The 24,739-nt window shown below is 31.6% G+C and overlaps 4 protein-coding genes and 1 long non-coding RNA gene across 6 annotated transcripts in view; 1 reads left to right on the forward strand and 4 right to left on the reverse strand.

The window, feature by feature from the left end:
• Positions 1–24,739, reverse strand: part of LOC132924594 (uncharacterized) — a 231,217-nt gene that overhangs the window by 152,341 nt on the left and 54,137 nt on the right. The window lies entirely within an intron of this gene.
• On the reverse strand, positions 2,477–4,624 carry LOC132923813 (ATP-dependent DNA helicase pif1-like). Its single transcript, XM_060987785.1, has one exon. The coding sequence runs from the start codon at positions 4,418–4,420 to the stop codon at positions 2,477–2,479; it is 1,944 nt and encodes a 647-aa protein (XP_060843768.1). The 5' UTR covers positions 4,421–4,624.
• Positions 5,330–6,761, reverse strand: LOC132923814 (uncharacterized). The gene has a single exon (XM_060987786.1). It carries the CDS (start codon positions 6,719–6,721, stop codon positions 5,330–5,332), a length of 1,392 nt encoding a protein of 463 aa, XP_060843769.1. The 5' UTR covers positions 6,722–6,761.
• On the reverse strand, positions 8,347–10,384 carry LOC132926652 (uncharacterized). The gene is made up of 4 exons (XM_060991026.1): positions 10,256–10,384; positions 9,985–10,162; positions 9,069–9,368; positions 8,347–8,990 (listed from the first exon to the last, which is right to left on the reverse strand). The coding sequence occupies exons 1-4, from the start codon at positions 10,381–10,383 to the stop codon at positions 8,400–8,402; spliced, it is 1,197 nt and encodes a 398-aa protein (XP_060847009.1). The 5' UTR covers position 10,384; the 3' UTR covers positions 8,347–8,399.
• Positions 11,298–12,137, forward strand: LOC132923816 (serine/arginine repetitive matrix protein 1-like). Its single transcript, XM_060987788.1, has 4 exons — positions 11,298–11,343; positions 11,444–11,562; positions 11,627–11,668; positions 11,737–12,137. Exons 2-4 carry the CDS (start codon positions 11,466–11,468, stop codon positions 12,135–12,137), a joined length of 540 nt encoding a protein of 179 aa, XP_060843771.1. The 5' UTR covers positions 11,298–11,343; positions 11,444–11,465.

A 24,739-nucleotide genomic window follows, 5' to 3' on the forward strand; every position in this document is an offset into this window, starting at 1 on the left:
GACTACAGTTTGAGTTGTAAACCGATGTCAAATCTCGAGCACTTAAACCGTTTCCGAACCGTCACCGAATTCGCGTTATACGTCGTTTTACTCGTTGAATTCGTATTTCATTACACATACACACACACACACACACATTCTCATTAATTTTCTTTTGAATGTAATCGATATCGCTATAATAAAATCCGTATAAAAGTGAAATATATAATAATAATAATAGTAATAGTATAGTTGTCCAACATAATATTTTTGATAACCGACCGGACGCGATAACGGCGACCGGAGCGCATTCTTTTTTCCGTTTTAGGAACTGCGGCGAGTACAGCAAGCGCGCTCAAGTGTTTTTCGGGCGAAACGTCACGCGTTTTATAATATAAGACTAGCTGCGGGTGTGCCTCGGTGTGAGTGTGCCTCGCTGTGAGTGTGCCTCGCTCTGAGTGAAACTCGCTTTGAGTGAAACTCGCTGTAAGTGTGCCTCGCTTTGAGTGAAACTCGCTGTAAGTGAATACCCTAGGACGGATGGTAGAGCTTGAAAGTGGAAAGTTTTCAAAAAAGGAAGACCTACCGCTGATTGGTAGTACTGCGAGTCTTCTATCGGGATGAATGATGATAAGGCGGTTGTTTTCGGGAATTGATAAGACGTTCGTGGCGTCGATAATAATATTATTTATTAAATTATTATTATATATATGCCTCGATTCCTGGCTTGTGGAAGCAGCCTCCGGCGCCTTCGAGGGGGGTCGAGTGAAAATCGTTCCAAAGGAAATTCGGTTGGAAATGGTAGTCGGGTGTCTAGAAATCGGTCACATAATATATAGTTTGTCTCGAGGCTTGCCCGGTTCTTTTTTGAATGTATAAAAATATATAAGTACGAAAAATGGTAATAGAGTGTCTAGCTATCAGTCGTTAACCGGTGTAATATAGTGTCTTGTCGCATGCCCGGTTCTTTTTTGACTGTATACAAAAAATAAATAAGTACAAAAAATGGTAATTGAGTGTCTAGCTATCAGTCCTCATTCGATGCAAATCGATACCTGTGCTGCGCCGTAGGCGGATTGTTATACCTCCTGACGTCGAAAGTCTGATAATGTATAGTAAGGGAAAAATTTTAAGTTGAACGAAGTGTTAACGTCCTATCTTTTGGGATTTATACACAACTAAATCGCTTTGGTTGCGTCGAATTGCAGACTATGTGGGCGCTAATTACGAAATCTGAATTTTTTATTTGCTAAAAATTGAATACTTTATGTGTTACTAAACCCCTCAGGTAGGCAATCTGACTGCGTCGGATCGCGGTCAATGTGAGTATTGTGAGTGTAATAAGTGAAATAATCCACAATACATTTATTACATCATATTGTAAAAGTTATAGTAGTAATATTTTCTAAATATTCCATACATACACGTAAGGATTGTGTTTCATTAGGTAGGAACAAATCTTTTTTACAATATAATATATTAAATAGAAATATAATTAAATTTAAAATCTCTAGACTCAAATAAATATTATTAACATACTCAGTGGTAGTTAATAAGTACTATTACAAAATATATAAAAACAAAGCTGATACCAAAACATTTATATTTAACATTTGCAATATATTATGTGTTTGATTCAAAAAGAAAATTAGTACATAAATATTGAAATACTGCTTTTTATTAGTTGAGTAACCAGCAACTATTGTACAAACAATATTTATAAATTAAATTAACATCAATTATCAATATAATACAATATTAGTAAAATGGTAATAATATATTTATAGATTATAGAAGTATAATAATAAATAAATAAATAAATAAATATGAATATTATAAATATTAAAAAAAAAACCATACAGTATAATATATATTTTATACTAATTATATATTATTAGTAAAATTAACAAATTAATGAAAATACATAATTAAAATGCTGTACATTCTTATGGTCATCAGTTTATGTTTTTGTTACAAATTAGTGCGATAATAATTTTTTTACAACATATTATTAATACAAAATGTCAATCAATACTAACACACATGTCAACGTAAGTAATATTAAAAATATTTATAGATATATTTGTTATAAATTGTTGAAAATATATAATTCAAATTATTTTATTTATAGGAGTATGTATTCTGTGATGCGGTAAGCACTAATCAGCTCCTATTTTCTGGTTACCTATAAGAATAAAAGAAGGTCAGTTTTAATGTATGTGTATAATATATAATGTAAGCTTGAATAATTATCAACAAATTATATTATTAATCATAATAATTGTAAATAATTTACCAATATTTAGGTGTTTGCTGCAAGTATAAATGTTCGACATTAGTTACGAATTCACTACAAAGCGAATTCGCATCCAGAGAGAACCACGTGGAGGTTGTCGAACTTTCTCTCCGTCGTATGTCACACAGACAACTTGTATCACACAGATTTATCACACAGATGTATCACACAGATTTGATGTTCACGAAGTTCTTGAAGACTTCATTGTACTGCTTGTAGGACTTCTCTGTACACAATGTTCTTAGTGACAAATCTTCCACGATCGTCACCAAACATACCAATTCTAATGGATTGAGAGTTCCTCACTCTTGAAAAGGCTACGTACAGTTGTCCGTGTGTGAACACCGGTGAAGGCAGAAGCAATCCAACTCTATCGAACGTTTGACCCTGTGACTTATTGATGGTCATCGCAAACGACAAACGTACGGGGAACTGCACTCGCCGCATTATGATGGGCAGGTCATCTTCGCCACTGGACGTGAGTGGTATCGCAGGTATGATTATATCATCCTGTGCACCACCAGACAACATCCTCGCCTTGAAGTTGTATCGTCGCAGTTCAGTGACAACCAATCTCGTTCCGTTGCAGAGACGTCTCTTCGAATCTAGATTCCTAAGCAACATCACAATCGAACCTACCTTAAGCGTCAAGTTGTACGGCGGCAGTCCGTCCGGTTCCAGAGTGTTCAGGAACTCTGTAGGATAATTAGCCACTTCGTCGGGGTCGTCGACCACCACAGTGTCTATGGCCGTATAACTCTGGTGAGCTCCGTCAATGCGCTGTAACACCGTACGGTTGACCTGCCTGCATTCGTCATTCCTGGGACATAAAATTATTTTCCGAGCAAATTCGTCGATGTTGGCCAACGACATTTGTTGCGGAAAAACAAAATCAATCAAATTAGCGACGTCGCACACCATTTCCCGGGGGATTTCTATGGTGTCCCGAACACCATCGACCTCTGGCAATTGGCCGTTCCCGAGCTGAAGCAACCAAGTCGCAAAGTCCACGTCGTTGTCGGCGCGCATGTTCCGCGTCAGACTGAACTGTTCCAAGTCACGCCACAAACAGTTGTATTTGATCGACGACCTGACGATGTCACTCCTCACCCCCCTGCGCACGACAGGCAGTATTTGTCTGAAATCACCGGCGAACAGTACCGGTTTACCGCCGAACGGCAATTCCGATCCCATGATGTCCTTCAATAACCTATTGACTACCGTGAGTTGTAGTCCCGGAGACATGGGCGCTTCGTCCCAGACGATTAGTGCCGCGTCACGTATCCTCTGACCACGTAACGACTGCATGGTGATGGTCGACGTCGAATCGTCTGTCAGCGTACCGAACGGCAATCCGAACGTCGAGTGCACCGTCATGCCGCCGTCCATGAGCGACGCAGCGATTCCTGTAAAAGCCACAGACAACACGGATCGCCCTTGGTTGCGAAGTGACCATATGAGGCATCCGTATAGTGTCGTTTTACCTGTTCCTCCGGGGCCGTCGACGTAGAAGAGTTTGGCGACGTTTCTGTTGTCGTCTACAGCCGCCATCACACGATCGAACACTGCACGTTGTTCGTCGTTCAAGTTATGCAGTTGTTCGGCCCAGCGTACCGTCGCGTCTATTGCACCGAACATGTCGTCGTCCGGGTCTTCTTCCAACAGTGCGACGTCCGGTAGTGGCAAACCGTAGTCCGCGAGCGATTTTCCGTGACCCCGAAGCAGCTGGTCGATTGCGTCCAAACACGCCGCTCTCGCGCGGTCGACGTCTCGCAATCGGTGATTGAAGTCCTCCATTATGTGTGTTTCGCTTACCTGATACAACGCTAATGGGTTTGCGGTCTCGCAAAACAATAGCATCGTCACGAACAGGTAACGAAGCTGGGCTGGAGTGTCCAATGTTGCCGATTCGGCCATGCACGCCAGCAAAGCTCGGTCGTCTTCCAAAAGTCCCATCGCGACGGCTGCTGCCCCGTAGGTTGGATACTCTACCCCGTCAACTGTCCTCATGTCCCGGAAAGACTGTGGGCCTCTCTTGTGCAGAAGTAGCAGTCGCAAATGGAAACGATCTCGATCAAGTGGGTTGACGACGTACATTCGAGCCAACGTCTCGTATGTCACCCGTCTTCGCCGTCGTGACCACATTCTACGTGTCGCGTTCCAAGTGTAGTGTACCGGTATCTCTTGGTACAGGTACTGTCTAGCTTCGACGTCGGTCGTGTTGAGTTCGAAAAAGGCCGTGAGTTTGGTTCGAGCCAGGGCGGCGTTTTGCACCCGCTCTAGTACCTGTCCAGGTTCAAAATACACATTGTGATAGTTTTCCAGGTGGACTGGAAGTCTGACGATCGTATGACTCCTGTTATGCATTTCATACGAAAACAACCTCCAAACAGCTTCTGGCGGACTGACGTACCGCGAGTTTATGTAACTGAAATCAATAACAACATGTATCATAATCAAAATATAATAATATATATATATATATGCCAATAGAAAATACATATATAATTTAATATAAATAAATAAATAATTAATGTTAAGTTAACATTACTTTTATATTAAAAATAAATTCTACATTATCATGAAACGAATTACTAATTTTATCTAAGGAAAATGTTATATATATAATATAGTTTAGTGTACATTGTATATGAACATCAAAGAATATAATAATATAACTATTAGATTAAGATATATTTGATATATAATAAATAAAATAGTGCAGTACATAAGAATGTTTAATTTTGTGTTTGGTATTTGTTTGTTACTTATAATATCATCATTGGTTTAATGTAAAGTCAACTTAGGTAATGTATAGTAATAATAGTATTACAATATGTACCTAATAATGACATGTAAAATGTTAAGTACGGTACTTGATAATCTTAAAACGTCAAATTATAAAAATTGTTTTTATGTAATGTATTTGTGTAGCAGTGAACGTCAATCAATTAAATAAATAAGTATATTTTAAAACATTAAAAAATAAATTAAGTTAAAAATAAACTAACACGATAATATTACTAAATTGTAATATAAAATCTATAAGTTTAATTAATTCATATACTTTTCTATTTCATCTCCATTCCAGACTTCCAAGGTAGCAGCGTCATGGCCTTTGTAGACATATTTATATAAATACATCACACTCTTTATAGTAGAGCACACCTCAACGTTTATGTGTGCGTCATACTTGACCAGCAAGTATGGGTTGTGGGGGACAACAAACTCATTGCCGACAGGGTGACCTCTGACGTTTACCACAAGTCCGTTGTTCGGTCTGCGATAAGTTGGATAACCACTATCTGAAACGTACACAGTCTCTTCGCTGTATTCTTTGGGATACTTCTTTGAACAACTGTTGTCAATCATACACGGACTGTTGCCGTTGAGTTGTCCACACGGTCCGTGAATCATGTGTGACTTCACACTATCAAATAGGCGCCTTTCAGTTGCAGGGTCAGGCAAGTAGGCACACACAACATTGTCAACATCGTCGGCTGTAAGCAACTTGCTGTCCTCGTGCAAAATTATGAGTATGTGTGCATGTGGAAGACCACGTTTCTGAAACTCAATTGTGTACACATAAGCATCTATATTACCAAACACCCTATTGGTCGTTATGTCACGCATCAGCTCCTTCAGTTTTGCATGGAAAACCCTCGCCACCAAATCGGGTCTGTCGTTTGCCTTCAACCAACTTGGAATGTTGTCTACTATCTCTGGCCACCTAGGGTTACACGTAAACGTTATGAATAGGTCTGGCTTTCCATACTTACGCACAATGGCCATTGCGTCTTGGTAACATTGTTTCATGTACCGAGGGCCACCTACAAAGGTTGATGGTAGAATGGTCCTGCGTCCAACAGGGCCGATTTCGTCGACGTGGAGCTGTTGGTTTATGTGGTCCACCAGGCCCCGATAAGCATCAGCAAAGAGCGCTCTCTGATTGTCTCGAGTGTAGCGCAGATTGTTCGCTTCCATGCGAATGTACTGATCACACATGTACTGCTGTAATAAAAAACCACCTGCATGTATTAAACTAAATGCATGGCCTTCATTCCCATTGCTATTGGTTCCAGTGTATCTAATGGCCAGACGGTAACACACAAACTCCCTGATAGTGTTCCTAACGCGAACCGCGTTCCGGCGGTTGCCTTCTTGTAGCAGGTTGTAATGCCAACCGGTTTCCCCGTACGGGAAAAAAAGGGGATATAGCATTGGATCTGCGTGAGATGAGCCTGCTGAAATGCTTTGCATCCGGTGATTTGGATCAACTGGGTTTGAATCGTATATGACCAGATCGAGGTTCCTTGGTGGCAGACCATCTTCACCAACAAAGACAACTGCTACCTCATTCACATGAGCAGCTGGTTGATTGTATCGCCGAGGGTCGTTGTTTGGGTCGGCGATGATGTGCATGGTCACCCTCCTCGGTTGCAACATGGGATTGGCAGCAGCAGCATCTTGTTCCCTCTGCCATACTTTTCGCATGTTTCTGTAACAAAACAATATTGTTTTATTATTAAAGCCACGCGGTACATCCACATAATATGTACAGTGTAAAGGTATAAATATTTGTATGTAGTAAATAATGAATGATAGTATTATTGTTATTATGATGTATGCATGGTGGAGGCAAGTCTGACACATTACAGTACAATTTAATATATATTAGTTATTATTTGGAAGTGTATTTCTATTGGTGACAATATATATGTATAAACATAAATAATAATATAATAATAATAAGTAAAAATTAGCCTGGAATTACTGGAATTCTAACTTGGTAAAAAGTATATATGTTGTAAAATATAAGTTAAGTAAAATCAATATAACTCTAAGTCCCGTTAGTTCAGTGTTTGCATAACACCTACAGAGTGTTACAACAATACTCACACCTATGGGAATAGTGTATAAGATGTGTGCATGAGATATTTGTTCATTCATACTCTTAAAATATAGTTTAAAGCTATGAATATTAATATCGTGTCCAAATCTCAGTATATAAAAATAAAAATAAATTTGTGTTTTACCAATAAAAAAGTTACTGGTACCTATGCCTCAAGTAAATAGGTTGGTGTTACATAAATAAATACCTTGAAGTACTAAACCTATAATGGTAACAATAACACACACAGTAAACCCACAGCACACTAAAATACCATTAAATAGTAATAATAATAATAATATAATATATAATAATGACAATAAAATCAGTCACTTTGCAAATAAAATTATTTAATTTACCTATACATTCATATTTTATGTTGTTTCTTGATAGATAATAAATTTAAATATAATTAAAACGCTGTCATAAAGCATAATGTGTGTGGACTGATAAATGTATATATTTGAGTACATACAGATATGAATATTTTAATATTATAATTATGGATAACAAAAATTGTTAATTTCGTTAGGCAAGTGCAACACAAAATTCACACAACAATATTGTTTTATTATGAAAGCTACATGATGTATTACATATATACAATACAATGTATTGCTCTTAATGTAACAGTGTTTTTTTGTAATTCGGAAGTGTACTGATATTGTTAAAATCATGTTACTTAGAAGAATATAAAATCAAATAAAAATAAGGTTAAGTCTATAAAGTGAAAGTGCCATTTAGTACAGTACATGATAATAAAAGAAAATCAAAAGAATTAACTATTAACTGTACCAAAGTGTCATATTATAGGAAAGGTGAATTTAATATTGTAAGGAGCTGTAGGAGTTTAATCATATTCTTCTTAAAATTTAAAATTGGTTTTTAATAAGAGGCAGTAGTGATTAAAATGTAAACAATGAATATTTGAATTACAGTAATGGATGAATAATAAAAATGTTAAGTATTCAATAAAATATTCACTGTATGACTCAAGTTGTTTGTTGTATCATATAGAAATACCTGAACGCACTACACCTATTGAGGTAACAATAATGCATTCTACATCATGTTTATATAATTGTTTTTCTTTATTAAACAATGATATGTTATGAGTTATGAAGTTATATTTGTATTTGATAGTTAATAGAATTAATAATTTTAAATATAATTAATTTATTAATAAGTGTGATGTGTGTATTTTGCTAAATATATATATTTTAATTTAATATATTACTCGAAAGCCACTGCGAATGGATTGTTTTGCCGTAACAGATTATCTAAGTCTGCAAGCAAGTCTTCCATTAGTGGTCGTTGGCGTGGCTGTTGTGCCATGCGGATCTGGTTGGCTGCCCCGGATTCAATGAAATACAACTCACAGTATCTCGGTTGCATCAGCTCATTTCTGACAACGTCATTGCTAATCCTGCGGTACACCTGCCCGTGAACGGTGAACACTCTCGGTCCACGACCTGGCAAACGTCCTGGGTTAAGGTCAGTGGAGAACGCAGCAAATGCCAGAGTGTTGTTGTACCGGCGGATTTCTTTCCTAAAATGTTTAGCTACCTGCGAATCATCAACTAACAAACGAATTAATAAGTCAGGTGGTTGACCCAACACGCGTTCTCCTGTAACGGCCATTTGACCATTATTACAACATGTTGTAAAATGATGATTCCTGAGTGTACGCTCGCATGAGAAGTGACGTGCACCACAATGCGTGCAGATTGCATCCAATTGCCCTATGTTATGACACTCTGGAAGTTCGTGATGAATGCCAGCCGGACGGTCTCTGATGGGCATTCTCGGGGGAATCGGCATGAACTGAAATTAAAATGACACAGATGTATAAATAAAAAAAAATATCAATAATATTGATTTAAATGTGACATATTTACTGACCTCCTCATCGATGTCTGGTAGTAAAACGTCGAATATATCCCTGAATTCAAATACTGCCTCTGCGTCAGCAGGCAGTACATCGACAAACTCAATGTCACCTTGTACCACTTCCTCCTGTAGCAATGGTTCTTCATCTATGTCCATCATTACCTCATCCATCTGGACTTCAACGACTTCAACATTGTCGTCGTCCATTTGGACTTCAACAACTTCCATTTCCATCCCGTTGTCATCAGCCATTGCCACGTCCGCTCCTTCTTCGCCGCCCGGTGCCACAATCTCAATGACCGGTCGAACTACCTATAATGTTGTAATGTGTGCATATAGTATACGCTTGAATATTCAACATTATATTATGTGATATAATATAATATAATGATAATAAAGTATATCATTAACATTACTTAATAACAATCATGTAAAATGCACACCGCTAGGTAATAAGTACTAAGAAGTAATAAATTTAATTGAAAATGCTTTGGTATAGTTGCATAGTATTTAGTATTATGACATGAGTGTAGGTATTAAATGTAAAGTGTCTTAGGTGTTTAATTTAAATTAAATTAAATTATAAAAATAGTATTTCAAACTATAAAAATTAATGCATTCATCTGTAATGCAATTTAATGTTAAAAATATTACTACAGCACTTAAATTAAAAACTATGCATGAAATTATGTAATTTGTGTTACTACTATGAGTGCCTTGTACTTCAATAACACATTGTTAAATGAATAAAAAAAATTATTAACTAAATACCTACAATTATTATAGTCTAATGTATTACAATATTACAATGTCATTGGAATACCTAATAATAATAAAAAATATGTGTATAAATCACAGTAACAGCTAACAAAATACAGCCTATTATATATTATCACAAAAAAAAAAAAAAAAATTATGATATACTTACCAAAGACGGCACCGCTCCAGGTAACAGGCGGCGAGGAAATGCTCCTCCTAAGTAATCACGACCTAGTACAAAATGTCTCGAGCACATCATTGAGCTAGCTAAAATCTGTCGAGCATTTATACCACCGTTGTCAGCAAACAACACCCACTGACGCCTTTGTTCGACATTCACTGGAAACCTAATGTAACCATCAAATTATGAATAGTGTTAATATATGGCTAGAGTAATGGTACAATGACATTGAATTGTTAATAAATAAATATATTGTTACCTGTGCACAGAAACTCCATCGACACCATCGACGTTTCCACAGATCACACATAATTTGACCATGGTGATGTGCCTAAAAATTGACAATTTAAAGATGTATAATAGCATCATATCGAAAACGTAATACATGTATTTATTAATTATAATTAACATCTTTAGTATATATATTATTAAATTAATAATAAGTAAAATAAATAGTATAGTATATACGTATAAACACTCGACATCATTATAATATCGTTACCAATGTCGTTATCAGTATGTTATCAGTGGTGATAATGCAGCAACACGGGAATTCCAAGAGTTTTGTGTTATTTTTAGAAAAACTGTGTATATTAATAATGTACATGGTAAATAATAATGTTTACGAAACGGTACAAACCAAACGCATAAGAAAATAGGATGTCCGTAATAACATAATACAAAAAAAAATGAGCGAGTGAAAAAAATGCGGGGTAACGCACAACGTATGTAATGGGAATATATGTTGATCACACCGAACGACGATCCCAGGAAAGAACGTGGAAATAATAGAACGCATTAAATTGCAAATATTAAAAAAAAAACGCGAAGTTCTCGAGATACCATGTGTGGACTTAGGAGAACACGCACGCTCGGGTAAATGAATAATTGGCCGACTGTGACGAATATACCTATACGCGGGATAGACGCTTTTAAATAATAAAAAATGTACTCACCGGTGTATAAAACGTCCAACGAAGTAAAAAAAAAAAAGTTGAGAAAAAAGTGTGCAAATTTAAGTGTACGTAAATGTGTACGTAATGACAAACGTATTGCACAAACGCTGGTCGTAGAAAAGTCAAAAGCTGACTGAAGTAGGAGAACCGGTACCGGACCCAGGTTCGCGACGCTTTTCGCTCTCCACTCCGCCGCCCATGGCACCAGTATAACCGCACATATAATTTAATAATATTAATTATTATTAAAGCTATTTGTCAATCATCGCCGATGGATAGAACGATGGACAGACCTGCGTTATTGGTACCAATCATAATTACGTAATATTCAATCCGTGGGCTAGAACAAAATTGTCGTTTGGACTCCATTTATTTACATCAGTCCACTGAAGTGAGTACACGTTCTTTTACAGTATTTTTATGTGTTTTGTTTTAGGTTTTTTTTAATTGTTATAAGTAATTAAAATTAAAATGTATTTATTTTTTTATAGAACTTATATTATATATATTATTATGGACGGTATGTTTACCTTACACAATTGCCGGGTGACGGTGAATACTCCCGTCACCCGGAGCAAGCAGCCGAGCGCCGTCGGCGGCTCTGCAAAAAGTATGCATGAATATTAACATGTATAATAATAAATATTTTAATGTTATACTCCTTTCTTTTTCAGGATGTTACAACTGTCGAAAGTACGGCCACATGGCTCGCGACTGTACGTATCTTTTATATATACAAATTGTACACGTATACAACTCGAAATAATTGTTTTTTATTATCTAGGCAAGAAGCCCAAAAATCCGGCCGGTCGGTCACCACCCCGGGAGCGGCGGCGTCGGCGGGACCACCACTCGCCAACGGCACCACCTAGGCGAGACAAACCGGCGGCGTCGGCACCACCAGGGGAGCGGCGGCGGAAGTCGGCACCACCACGTGACAGGTGGTGGAAGTCGGCACCGCCCCGCGATCGGCGGCACGATGCGGCACCGTCCCGCGATCGGCATCACGATCGGCGACACGATGCGGCACCGTCCCGCGATCGGCGACGCGATCGGCGACACGATGCGGCACCGTCCCGCGATCGGCGACAGGACTCGGCCCCGCGCCGGCAGCGGGGCTCGAGCTCCTTGTCGACGGTGGCGGGCCATTTGGCCTCCATGCATGTGGACGTAAGTAATATATAAGAAAATTATTTATACATTATTTGTAATTTAAATACATTGTTGTAATTTATAATTTGTTATTATTATGTCTATTTTTTCAGAATGTTCAATAAATGTTGAAAAATTGATTTATATGTGTTTTTCTTTAAGGGTCCTATCCTAATGTGTATACCTATATATTATATATATATATTATAACATTATAACTTGTGGTGTAATACTTAAATAATGTTTTATTAGTAACCATAAGTTCAATATAAATGTAAGTTAAAGGTTAATATACTAAACATGTATGTTTAAAGAAATTAATTTATTATTAGCAGTGTTTTATTATTTATCTTTTGGTAATAGTATAATACTATTGTTATGTATGTATGATAAACAAACGGTATGACAGCGTTATAACTCTTAGCTTTGAGTTAAGGGTATATTGCAATAACTGTATTGCATGAAAATAGGTAAGTAAAACAAATGTAATCTTAATTTAAGTGACTTGGAAACGTGTAATCTGGCTAATGTACATAACTCTTCAAGTGCCTTTTATTTAACATTTAATATAATTTAATATAATAAAATGTTTTAAAAAAACAAAAATAATATATTATAATAGGTATTATTTAATTGACATTATGTGTTTTGCAAGCCAATGACAGTGACAAAGGTTATGAAATTAGGACAATCTTTATCAATATGATATTTTTAAGTATAAGTACACCATTCGTACAAATTCATCATTGCACTTGTACTGTGTAAGTAAAATGCATATGTTACCTACTGTGTCTATCAAATGTATGTAATGCATTCAAATTGCTTAAATTTAATTAGATTGTGATACTACTGCTGAAGTATATGGTTGTAAGTACATTTGTGCCATCGAACATTTAATAAGGTCAATGTCTAGCTACCAACAACAAAACATTATATATGTACATTAATATTAAAACGAAATGATTTCTAATTATTCTTACGTTTGTGCATTGCAATGTACTCGTGTGTCTGTCTATGTAATAGTAACTTACATTGAACAGTAAGTGAAATGCATAAGTTTCTGTGTCTATATATATAATTTAAAATTTAAAATGTTATGCAAGGATCTCCTTTGCTTATTGACAATGATGTAGTGCATCTTCTTATATAAAAAATACCTGAATGTAATGGGAAGCAAATTGTATATTATTTAATGTGTTTGTCTGCAATCTGAAATAATTATATATATTGAAATATATTATGTGTGAAACATACAATACTTGAATTTATCTCCTGAAATGCTTAATACAAAAAAATTAAAGTAACATACTTATATTATGAAAAAATAATAATATTGTAAACATCATAATATTTCAAATCAAATCATCGTGGCAAATAGTTTTCAGTATATTTAAATTTAATCATAATATTATGTGTAAAGGTTTAGCTACCAACAAAATAAAAAAATGTATATGCATACACAGTATAATAATGTAATATTTTTTATTATAAAAACAATGGTGTGTGTATTCTCACAACAGTGTATTGTAATATACTCATGTAATAACAACTATAAAAATTATATGTATCCATGTATACAACCGTATCCGTTGAATTATTTTAAATCTTAAAACAAATAATATAATTACAATATTTTATTATTCCCAAAATACACTCAGGTCAAGTTCTGTTTTGGTTAGCAAAACATATATATATATATTTAATATAAAAGAATAATAACATTTACAAATTGAAATTAAAGTGACATACTTATATTGTAAAAGAACAATTATAATATATAATTTTTAATAAAATAATAATAAATAATATAACATTGGAAAAAAAAGTGAAAAAAAATGCAAAAAATGACTCGCAGTGTTTATCAAAGCGCCGCCGGGAAAGTCGCCGGAGCGGGATTCGAACTCGTTACACCTGCCTAAATCCTATCCTATCCTAACGCCTAATCCTATCGACTACAGTTTGAGTTGTAAACCGATGTCAAATCTCGAGCACTTAAACCGTTTCCGAACCGTCACCGAATTCGCGTTATACGTCGTTTTACTCGTTGAATTCGTATTTCATTACACATACACACACACACACACACATTCTCATTAATTTTCTTTTGAATGTAATCGATATCGCTATAATAAAATCCGTATAAAAGTGAAATATATAATAATAATAATAGTAATAGTATAGTTGTCCAACATAATATTTTTGATAACCGACCGGACGCGATAACGGCGACCGGAGCGCATTCTTTTTTCCGTTTTAGGAACTGCGGCGAGTACAGCAAGCGCGCTCAAGTGTTTTTCGGGCGAAACGTCACGCGTTTTATAATATAAGATTAAAATAGGAATTCATAATATTTCTCAAACTTATCATATAAAAACATGTTTTTTAGTATTTATGAAGAATCAGCTAACATAATATCTATAGACGTTAATAATAGTAAAAAAGAATCATTTACTTAATATAATGGTCTGGATTTCATGACACTAACTTAAGAATTGAGTGTTTTATAAGCAGATAATAATATGAATTTTTAATATTCGTAAAGATTATCATATAAAAATGCATGTTTTATAGTGTTATTAAAGTATCAGCTTAAATGAAATGTATGCAAATTAATAATAGTAAATTAGAATCATTTTCTTAATATAGTGGTCCTGGTTACAAGAGATTAACATGAGAATTGTGTGTTTTATAAACAGTTAAAAAAATGAATTTTTAATAACCGTCAAAATTATCATATAAAATCATGTATTATAGTGTTTATGAAGAATCAGCTTACATAATATCTATAGAAGTTAATAATAGTAAATTAGAATCATTTACTTAATCTAATGGTCTGGATTTCATGACACTAACTTAAGAATTGAGTGTTTTATAAGCAGATAATAATATGAATTTTTAATATTCGTAAAGATTATCATATAAAAATGCATGTTTTATAGTGTTTATGAAGCATCAGCTCAAATGAAATGTATACAAGTTAATAATGGTTACTCTTATGAATGAAAATTACAAGTCAAAGGTGTTAACTAAAATTTTATTCAGATTATTAACGAATCTCAATTGTTTCACTGCCATTAATTTACTATCAATTTTATTCAATAACCCTTACACGCACATTACATAAACCCAATATTATTAGCAGTATCTTCTAGTCCATTTTCAGCATAGGATGTTGATACTTTCTTAAGTGGTAGAAATGTGAATTCATGTTTCTGCATGCCTTGAGTGATTTGACATACGTCAATCTGAAAAAATGTAGTAAGTTAATAATGTATAATTGTTAAAGAATAACTTGAGAATTTAGTATTTTATAAGCAGTTAAAAATATGAATATAAAATAAGAGTCAAAATAATCATATTAAAACATGTCTTATAGTGTTTATGAAGCATCAGCTTAAATGAAATGTATGCAAATTAATAATTTTAAATTAGAATCATTTTCTTAATATAGTGGTCCAGGTTTCAAGAGATTAACTTGAGAATTGTTTGTTTTATAAACAGTTAAAAAAATGAATTTTTAATATTCGTCAAAATTATCATACAAAATCATGTTTTATAGCGTTATTGAAGTATCAGCTTAAATGAAATGTATGCTAGTTAATAATGGTAAATTAGAATAATTTTCTTAATCTAATGGTCTGACTTTCATGACACTAACTTCAGAATTCACTGTTATATAAGCAGTTAAAAATATGAATATAAAATACGAGTCAAAATAATCATATAAAAACATGTTTTATAGTGTTTATGAAGTATCAGCTTATATGATATATATGGAAATTGGTAATGGTAAATAAGAATCATATACTTAATCTAATGGTCTGGATTTCATGACACTAACTTTTTGTTACACTACTATTAATTGACTATCAATTATATTCAATATTCATTACTCGTACTATGCATAAAACTATTATTATTATCAGGATCGTCCAGTCCATTTTCAACGTAGGATGTTGAAACTTTCCCATGTGGTAGAAATGGTAATTCATGTATCAATATGTCCTGAGTATATCTGGTGTACAGCCATCTAAAAAAAAATAGTAAGTTAAATCTGTATAATGGTTGGAGGACAAAACGTCACTACTAGATACCATAAGGAGAACGACAATTTTTATATAACAACTAGTACGTGGACAACACTGAGTAATTCAGAAGTGGAAACTATCAAAACATAAACTAACAGACAAACTTCATTTTTATACAAAATACATGAAAGGAATTTACAATTGAAACTTAAATACAAAAACGAATGTAGAACTGCAAAACATAGATAACAGATGATAATAAATAATAATTATGATAAGCCATAAAAGATTGTACAGATGTACCAGAATGTTTTGTAGAAGGAATTCAAATGTATTATGAGTGTAACTAAAGAATACATTTGTACAACAACTGAAAATCGCTCCTTTTCAATACGAAAAAATGTTAAGTTGTATTATTCGTCAAAATTAACTTATAAAATCATATTTTATAGTTTTTATGAAGTAAAAATATCAGGTAAAATGAAAAAAATGAAAGTTAAAAATTATAAATTAGAATCATTTTCTTGATCTAGTAGTAAAGGATCAAGACAGTTACTTGTGTTAACTTCGGGCATAAAATATGAACAATTCGTTTATAATATCAAAAATCTTAATTAATAAATAACGAGTAGACTCAAAATCTAAGTAAAAACAACGACCCGTTACGATACACAGCAGTACGGTGAACGCCACACAACTATCTAGTTTCTTTCTGAGGCGATTCGGCCGACGGATGTCGTCCCTACTACGGCGACGCTCACGCCCTCTGTTGGTGTATACATTTAATATTTGTCTGTTTATAAGCAGATTAAAATAGGAATTCATAATATTTCTCAAACTTATCATATAAAAACATGTTTTTTAGTATTTATGAAGAATCAGCTAACATAATATCTATAGACGTTAATAATAGTAAAAAAGAATCATTTACTTAATATAATGGTCTGGATTTCATGACACTAACTTAAGAATTGAGTGTTTTATAAGCAGATAATAATATGAATTTTTAATATTCGTAAAGATTATCATATAAAAATGCATGTTTTATAGTGTTATTAAAGTATCAGCTTAAATGAAATGTATGCAAATTAATAATAGTAAATTAGAATCATTTTCTTAATATAGTGGTCCTGGTTACAAGAGATTAACATGAGAATTGTGTGTTTTATAAACAGTTAAAAAAATGAATTTTTAATAACCGTCAAAATTATCATATAAAATCATGTATTATAGTGTTTATGAAGAATCAGCTTACATAATATCTATAGAAGTTAATAATAGTAAATTAGAATCATTTACTTAATCTAATGGTCTGGATTTCATGACACTAACTTAAGAATTGAGTGTTTTATAAGCAGATAATAATATGAATTTTTAATATTCGTAAAGATTATCATATAAAAATGCATGTTTTATAGTGTTTATGAAGCATCAGCTCAAATGAAATGTATACAAGTTAATAATGGTTACTCTTATGAATGAAAATTACAAGTCAAAGGTGTTAACTAAAATTTTATTCAGATTATTAACGAATCTCAATTGTTTCACTGCCATTAATTTACTATCAATTTTATTCAATAACCCTTACACGCACATTACATAAACCCAATATTATTAGCAGTATCTTCTAGTCCATTTTCAGCATAGGATGTTGATACTTTCTTAAGTGGTAGAAATGTGAATTCATGTTTCTGCATGCCTTGAGTGATTTGACATACGTCAATCTGAAAAAATGTAGTAAGTTAATAATGTATAATTGTTAAAGAATAACTTGAGAATTTAGTATTTTATAAGCAGTTAAAAATATGAATATAAAATAAGAGTCAAAATAATCATATTAAAACATGTCTTATAGTGTTTATGAAGCATCAGCTTAAATGAAATGTATGCAAATTAATAATTTTAAATTAGAATCATTTTCTTAATATAGTGGTCCAGGTTTCAAGAGATTAACTTGAGAATTGTTTGTTTTATAAACAGTTAAAAAAATGAATTTTTAATATTCGTCAAAATTATCATACAAAATCATGTTTTATAGCGTTATTGAAGTATCAGCTTAAATGAAATGTATGCTAGTTAATAATGGTAAATTAGAATAATTTTCTTAATCTAATGGTCTGACTTTCATGACACTAACTTCAGAATTCACTGTTATATAAGCAGTTAAAAATATGAATATAAAATACGAGTCAAAATAATCATATAAAAACATGTTTTATAGTGTTTATGAAGTATCAGCTTATATGATATATATGGAAATTGGTAATGGTAAATAAGAATCATATACTTAATCTAATGGTCTGGATTTCATGACACTAACTTTTTGTTACACTACTATTAATTGACTATCAATTATATTCAATATTCATTACTCGTACTATGCATAAAACTATTATTATTATCAGGATCGTCCAGTCCATTTTCAACGTAGGATGTTGAAACTTTCCCATGTGGTAGAAATGGTAATTCATGTATCAATATGTCCTGAGTATATCTGGTGTACAGCCATCTAAAAAAAAATAGTAAGTTAAATCTGTATAATGGTTGGAGGACAAAACGTCACTACTAGATACCATAAGGAGAACGACAATTTTTATATAACAACTAGTACGTGGACAACACTGAGTAATTCAGAAGTGGAAACTATCAAAACATAAACTAACAGACAAACTTCATTTTTATACAAAATACATGAAAGGAATTTACAATTGAAACTTAAATACAAAAACGAATGTAGAACTGCAAAACATAGATAACAGATGATAATAAATAATAATTATGATAAGCCATAAAAGATTGTACAGATGTACCAGAATGTTTTGTAGAAGGAATTCAAATGTATTATGAGTGTAACTAAAGAATACATTTGTACAACAACTGAAAATCGCTCCTTTTCAATACGAAAAAATGTTAAGTTGTATTATTCGTCAAAATTAACTTATAAAATCATATTTTATAGTTTTTATGAAGTAAAAATATCAGGTAAAATGAAAAAAATGAAAGTTAAAAATTATAAATTAGAATCATTTTCTTGATCTAGTAGTAAAGGATCAAGACAGTTACTTGTGTTAACTTCGGGCATAAAATATGAACAATTCGTTTATAATATCAAAAATCTTAATTAATAAATAACGAGTAGACTCAAAATCTAAGTAAAAACAACGACCCGTTACGATACACAGCAGTACGGTGAACGCCACACAACTATCTAGTTTCTTTCTGAGGCGATTCGGCCGACGGATGTCGTCCCTACTACGGCGACGCTCACGCCCTCTGTTGGTGTATACATTTAATATTTGTCTGTTTATAAGCAGATTAAAATAGGAATTCATAATATTTCTCAAACTTATCATATAAAAACATGTTTTTTAGTATTTATGAAGAATCAGCTAACATAATATCTATAGACGTTAATAATAGTAAAAAAGAATCATTTACTTAATATAATGGTCTGGATTTCATGACACTAACTTAAGAATTGAGTGTTTTATAAGCAGATAATAATATGAATTTTTAATATTCGTAAAGATTATCATATAAAAATGCATGTTTTATAGTGTTATTAAAGTATCAGCTTAAATGAAATGTATGCAAATTAATAATAGTAAATTAGAATCATTTTCTTAATATAGTGGTCCTGGTTACAAGAGATTAACATGAGAATTGTGTGTTTTATAAACAGTTAAAAAAATGAATTTTTAATAACCGTCAAAATTATCATATAAAATCATGTATTATAGTGTTTATGAAGAATCAGCTTACATAATATCTATAGAAGTTAATAATAGTAAATTAGAATCATTTACTTAATCTAATGGTCTGGATTTCATGACACTAACTTAAGAATTGAGTGTTTTATAAGCAGATAATAATATGAATTTTTAATATTCGTAAAGATTATCATATAAAAATGCATGTTTTATAGTGTTTATGAAGCATCAGCTCAAATGAAATGTATACAAGTTAATAATGGTAACTCTTATGAATGAAAATTACAAGTCAAAGGTGTTAACTAATATTTTATTCAGATTATTAACGAATCTCAATTGTTTCACTGTCATTAATTTACTATCAATTATATTCAATAACCCTTACACGCACATTACATAAACCCAATATTATTAGCAGTATCTTCTAGTCCATTTTCAGCATAGGATGTTGATACTTTCTTAAGTGGTAGAAATGTGAATTCATGTTTCTGCATGCCTTGATTGATTTGACATACGTCAATCTGAAAAAATGTAGTAAGTTAATAATGTATAATTGTTAAAGAATAACTTGAGAATTTAGTATTTTATAAGCAGTTAAAAATATGAATATAAAATACGAGTCAAAATAATCATATTAAAACATGTCTTTTAGTGTTTATGAAGCATCAGCTTAAATGAAATGTATGCAAATTAATAATAGTAAATTAGAATCATTTTCTTAATATAGTGGTCCTGGTTACAAGAGATTAACATGAGAATTGTGTGTTTTATAAACAGTTAAAAAAATGAATTTTTAATAACCGTCAAAATTATCATATAAAATCATGTATTATAGTGTTTATGAAGAATCAGCTTACATAATATCTATAGAAGTTAATAATAGTAAATTAGAATCATTTACTTAATCTAATGGTCTGGATTTCATGACACTAACTTAAGAATTGAGTGTTTTATAAGCAGATAATAATATGAATTTTTAATATTCGTAAAGATTATCATATAAAAATGCATGTTTTATAGTGTTTATGAAGCATCAGCTCAAATGAAATGTATACAAGTTAATAATGGTTACTCTTATGAATGAAAATTACAAGTCAAAGGTGTTAACTAAAATTTTATTCAGATTATTAACGAATCTCAATTGTTTCACTGCCATTAATTTACTATCAATTATATTCAATAACCCTTACACGCACATTACATAAACCCAATATTATTAGCAGTATCTTCTAGTCCATTTTCAGCATAGGATGTTGATACTTTCTTAAGTGGTAGAAATGTGAATTCATGTTTCTGCATGCCTTGAGTGATTTGACATACGTCAATCTGAAAAAATGTAGTAAGTTAATAATGTATAATTGTTAAAGAATAACTTGAGAATTTAGTATTTTATAAGCAGTTAAAAATATGAATATAAAATAAGAGTCAAAATAATCATATTAAAACATGTCTTATAGTGTTTATGAAGCATCAGCTTAAATGAAATGTATGCAAATTAATAATTTTAAATTAGAATCATTTTCTTAATATAGTGGTCCAGGTTTCAAGAGATTAACTTGAGAATTGTTTGTTTTATAAACAGTTAAAAAAATGAATTTTTAATATTCGTCAAAATTATCATACAAAATCATGTTTTATAGCGTTATTGAAGTATCAGCTTAAATGAAATGTATGCTAGTTAATAATGGTAAATTAGAATAATTTTCTTAATCTAATGGTCTGACTTTCATGACACTAACTTCAGAATTCACTGTTATATAAGCAGTTAAAAATATGAATATAAAATACGAGTCAAAATAATCATATAAAAACATGTTTTATAGTGTTTATGAAGTATCAGCTTATATGATATATATGGAAATTGGTAATGGTAAATAAGAATCATATACTTAATCTAATGGTCTGGATTTCATGACACTAACTTTTTGTTACACTACTATTAATTGACTATCAATTATATTCAATATTCATTACTCGTACTATGCATAAAACTATTATTATTATCAGGATCGTCCAGTCCATTTTCAACGTAGGATGTTGAAACTTTCCCATGTGGTAGAAATGGTAATTCATGTATCAATATGTCCTGAGTATATCTGGTGTACAGCCATCTAAAAAAAAATAGTAAGTTAAATCTGTATAATGGTTGGAGGACAAAACGTCACTACTAGATACCATAAGGAGAACGACAATTTTTATATAACAACTAGTACGTGGACAACACTGAGTAATTCAGAAGTGGAAACTATCAAAACATAAACTAACAGACAAACTTCATTTTTATACAAAATACATGAAAGGAATTTACAATTGAAACTTAAATACAAAAACGAATGTAGAACTGCAAAACATAGATAACAGATGATAATAAATAATAATTATGATAAGCCATAAAAGATTGTACAGATGTACCAGAATGTTTTGTAGAAGGAATTCAAATGTATTATGAGTGTAACTAAAGAATACATTTGTACAACAACTGAAAATCGCTCCTTTTCAATACGAAAAAATGTTAAGTTGTATTATTCGTCAAAATTAACTTATAAAATCATATTTTATAGTTTTTATGAAGTAAAAATATCAGGTAAAATGAAAAAAATGAAAGTTAAAAATTATAAATTAGAATCATTTTCTTGATCTAGTAGTAAAGGATCAAGACAGTTACTTGTGTTAACTTCGGGCATAAAATATGAACAATTCGTTTATAATATCAAAAATCTTAATTAATAAATAACGAGTAGACTCAAAATCTAAGTAAAAACAACGACCCGTTACGATACACAGCAGTACGGTGAACGCCACACAACTATCTAGTTTCTTTCTGAGGCGATTCGGCCGACGGATGTCGTCCCTACTACGGCGACGCTCACGCCCTCTGTTGGTGTATACATTTAATATTTGTCTGTTTATAAGCAGATTAAAATAGGAATTCATAATATTTCTCAAACATCATATAAAAACATGTTTTTTAGTATTTATGAAGAATCAGCTAACATAATATCTATAGACGTTAATAATAGTAAAAAAGAATCATTTACTTAATATAATGGTCTGGATTTCATGACACTAACTTAAGAATTGAGTGTTTTATAAGCAGATAATAATATGAATATAAAATACGTGTCAAAATAATCATATTAAAACATGTCTTTTAGTGTTTATGAAGCATCAGCTTAAATGAAATGTATGCAAATTAATAATTTTAAATTAGAATCATTTTCTTAATATAGTGGTCCAGGTTTCAAGAGATTAACTTGAGAATTGTGTGTTTTATAAACAGTTAAAAAAATGAATTTTTAATATTCGTCAAAATTATCATACAAAATCATGTTTTATAGTGTTTATGAAGCATCAGCTTACATAATATCTATAGAAGTTAATAATAGTAAATTAGAATCATTTACTTAATCTAATGGTCTGGATTTCATGACACTAACTTAAGAATTGAGTGTTTTATAAGCATATAATAATATGAATTTTTAATATTCGTAAAGATTATCATATAAAAATGCATGTTTTATAGTGTTATTAAAGTATCAGCTTAAATGAAATGTATGCAAATTAATAATAGTAAATAAGAATCATTTTCTTAATATAGTGTTCCTGGTTACAAGAGATTAACATGAGAATTGTGTGTTTTATAAACAGTTAAAAAAATGAATTTTTAATAATCGTCAAAATCATCATATAAAATCATGTATTATAGTGTTTATGAAGAATCAGCTTACATAATATCTATAGAAGTTAATAATAGTAAATTAGAATCATTTACTTAATCTAATGGTCTGGATTTCATGACACTAACTTAAGAATTGAGTGTTTTATAAGCAGATAATAATATGAATTTTTTTTATATTCGTAAAGATTATCATATAAAAATGGATGTTTTATAGTGTTTATGAAACATCAGCTCAAATGAAATGTATACAAGTTAATAATGGTAACTCTTATGAATGAAAATTACAAGTCAAAGGTGTTAACTAAAATTTTATTCAGATTATTAACGAATCTCAATTGTTTCACTGCCATTAATTTACTATCAATTATATTCAATAACCCGTACACGCACATTACATAAACCCAATATTATTAGCAGTATCTTCTAGTCCATTTTCAGCATAGGATGTTGATACTTTCTTAAGTGGTAGAAATGTGAATTCATGTTTCTGCATGCCTTGAGTGATTTGACATACGTCAATCTGAAAAAATGTAGTAAGTTAATAATGTATAATTGTTAAAGAATAACTTGAGAATTTAGTATTTTATAAGCAGTTAAAAATATGAATATAAAATACGAGTCAAAATAATCATATTAAAACATGTCTTTTAGTGTTTATGAAGCATCAGCTTAAATGAAATGTATGCAAATTAATAATTTTAAATTAGAATCATTTTCTTAATATAGTGGTCCAGGTTTCAAGAGATTAACTTGAGAATTGTGTGTTTTATAAACAGTTAAAAAAATGAATTTTTAATATTCGTCAAAATTATCATACAAAATCATGTTTTATAGTGTTTATGAAGAATCAGCTTACATAATATCTATAGAAGTTAATAATGGTAAATTAGAATCATTTTCTTAATATAGTGGTCCTGGTTTCAAGAGATTAACATGAGAATTGTGTGTTTCATAAACAGTTAAAAAAATGAATTTTTAATAATCGTCAAAATCATCATATAAAATCATGTATTATAGTGTTTATGAAGAATCAGCTTACATAATATCTATAGAAGTTAATAATAGTAAATTAGAATCATTTACTTAATCTAATGGTCTGGATTTCATGACACTAACTTAAGAATTGAGTGTTTTATAAACAGTTAAAAAAATGAATTTTTAATATTCGTCAAAATTATCATATAAAATCATGTTTTATAGCGTTATTGAAGTATCAGC

Source organism: Rhopalosiphum padi, chromosome 3, assembly GCF_020882245.1.
Source record: "Rhopalosiphum padi isolate XX-2018 chromosome 3, ASM2088224v1, whole genome shotgun sequence".
Classification (NCBI taxonomy): Eukaryota; Metazoa; Arthropoda; class Insecta; order Hemiptera; family Aphididae; genus Rhopalosiphum; species Rhopalosiphum padi.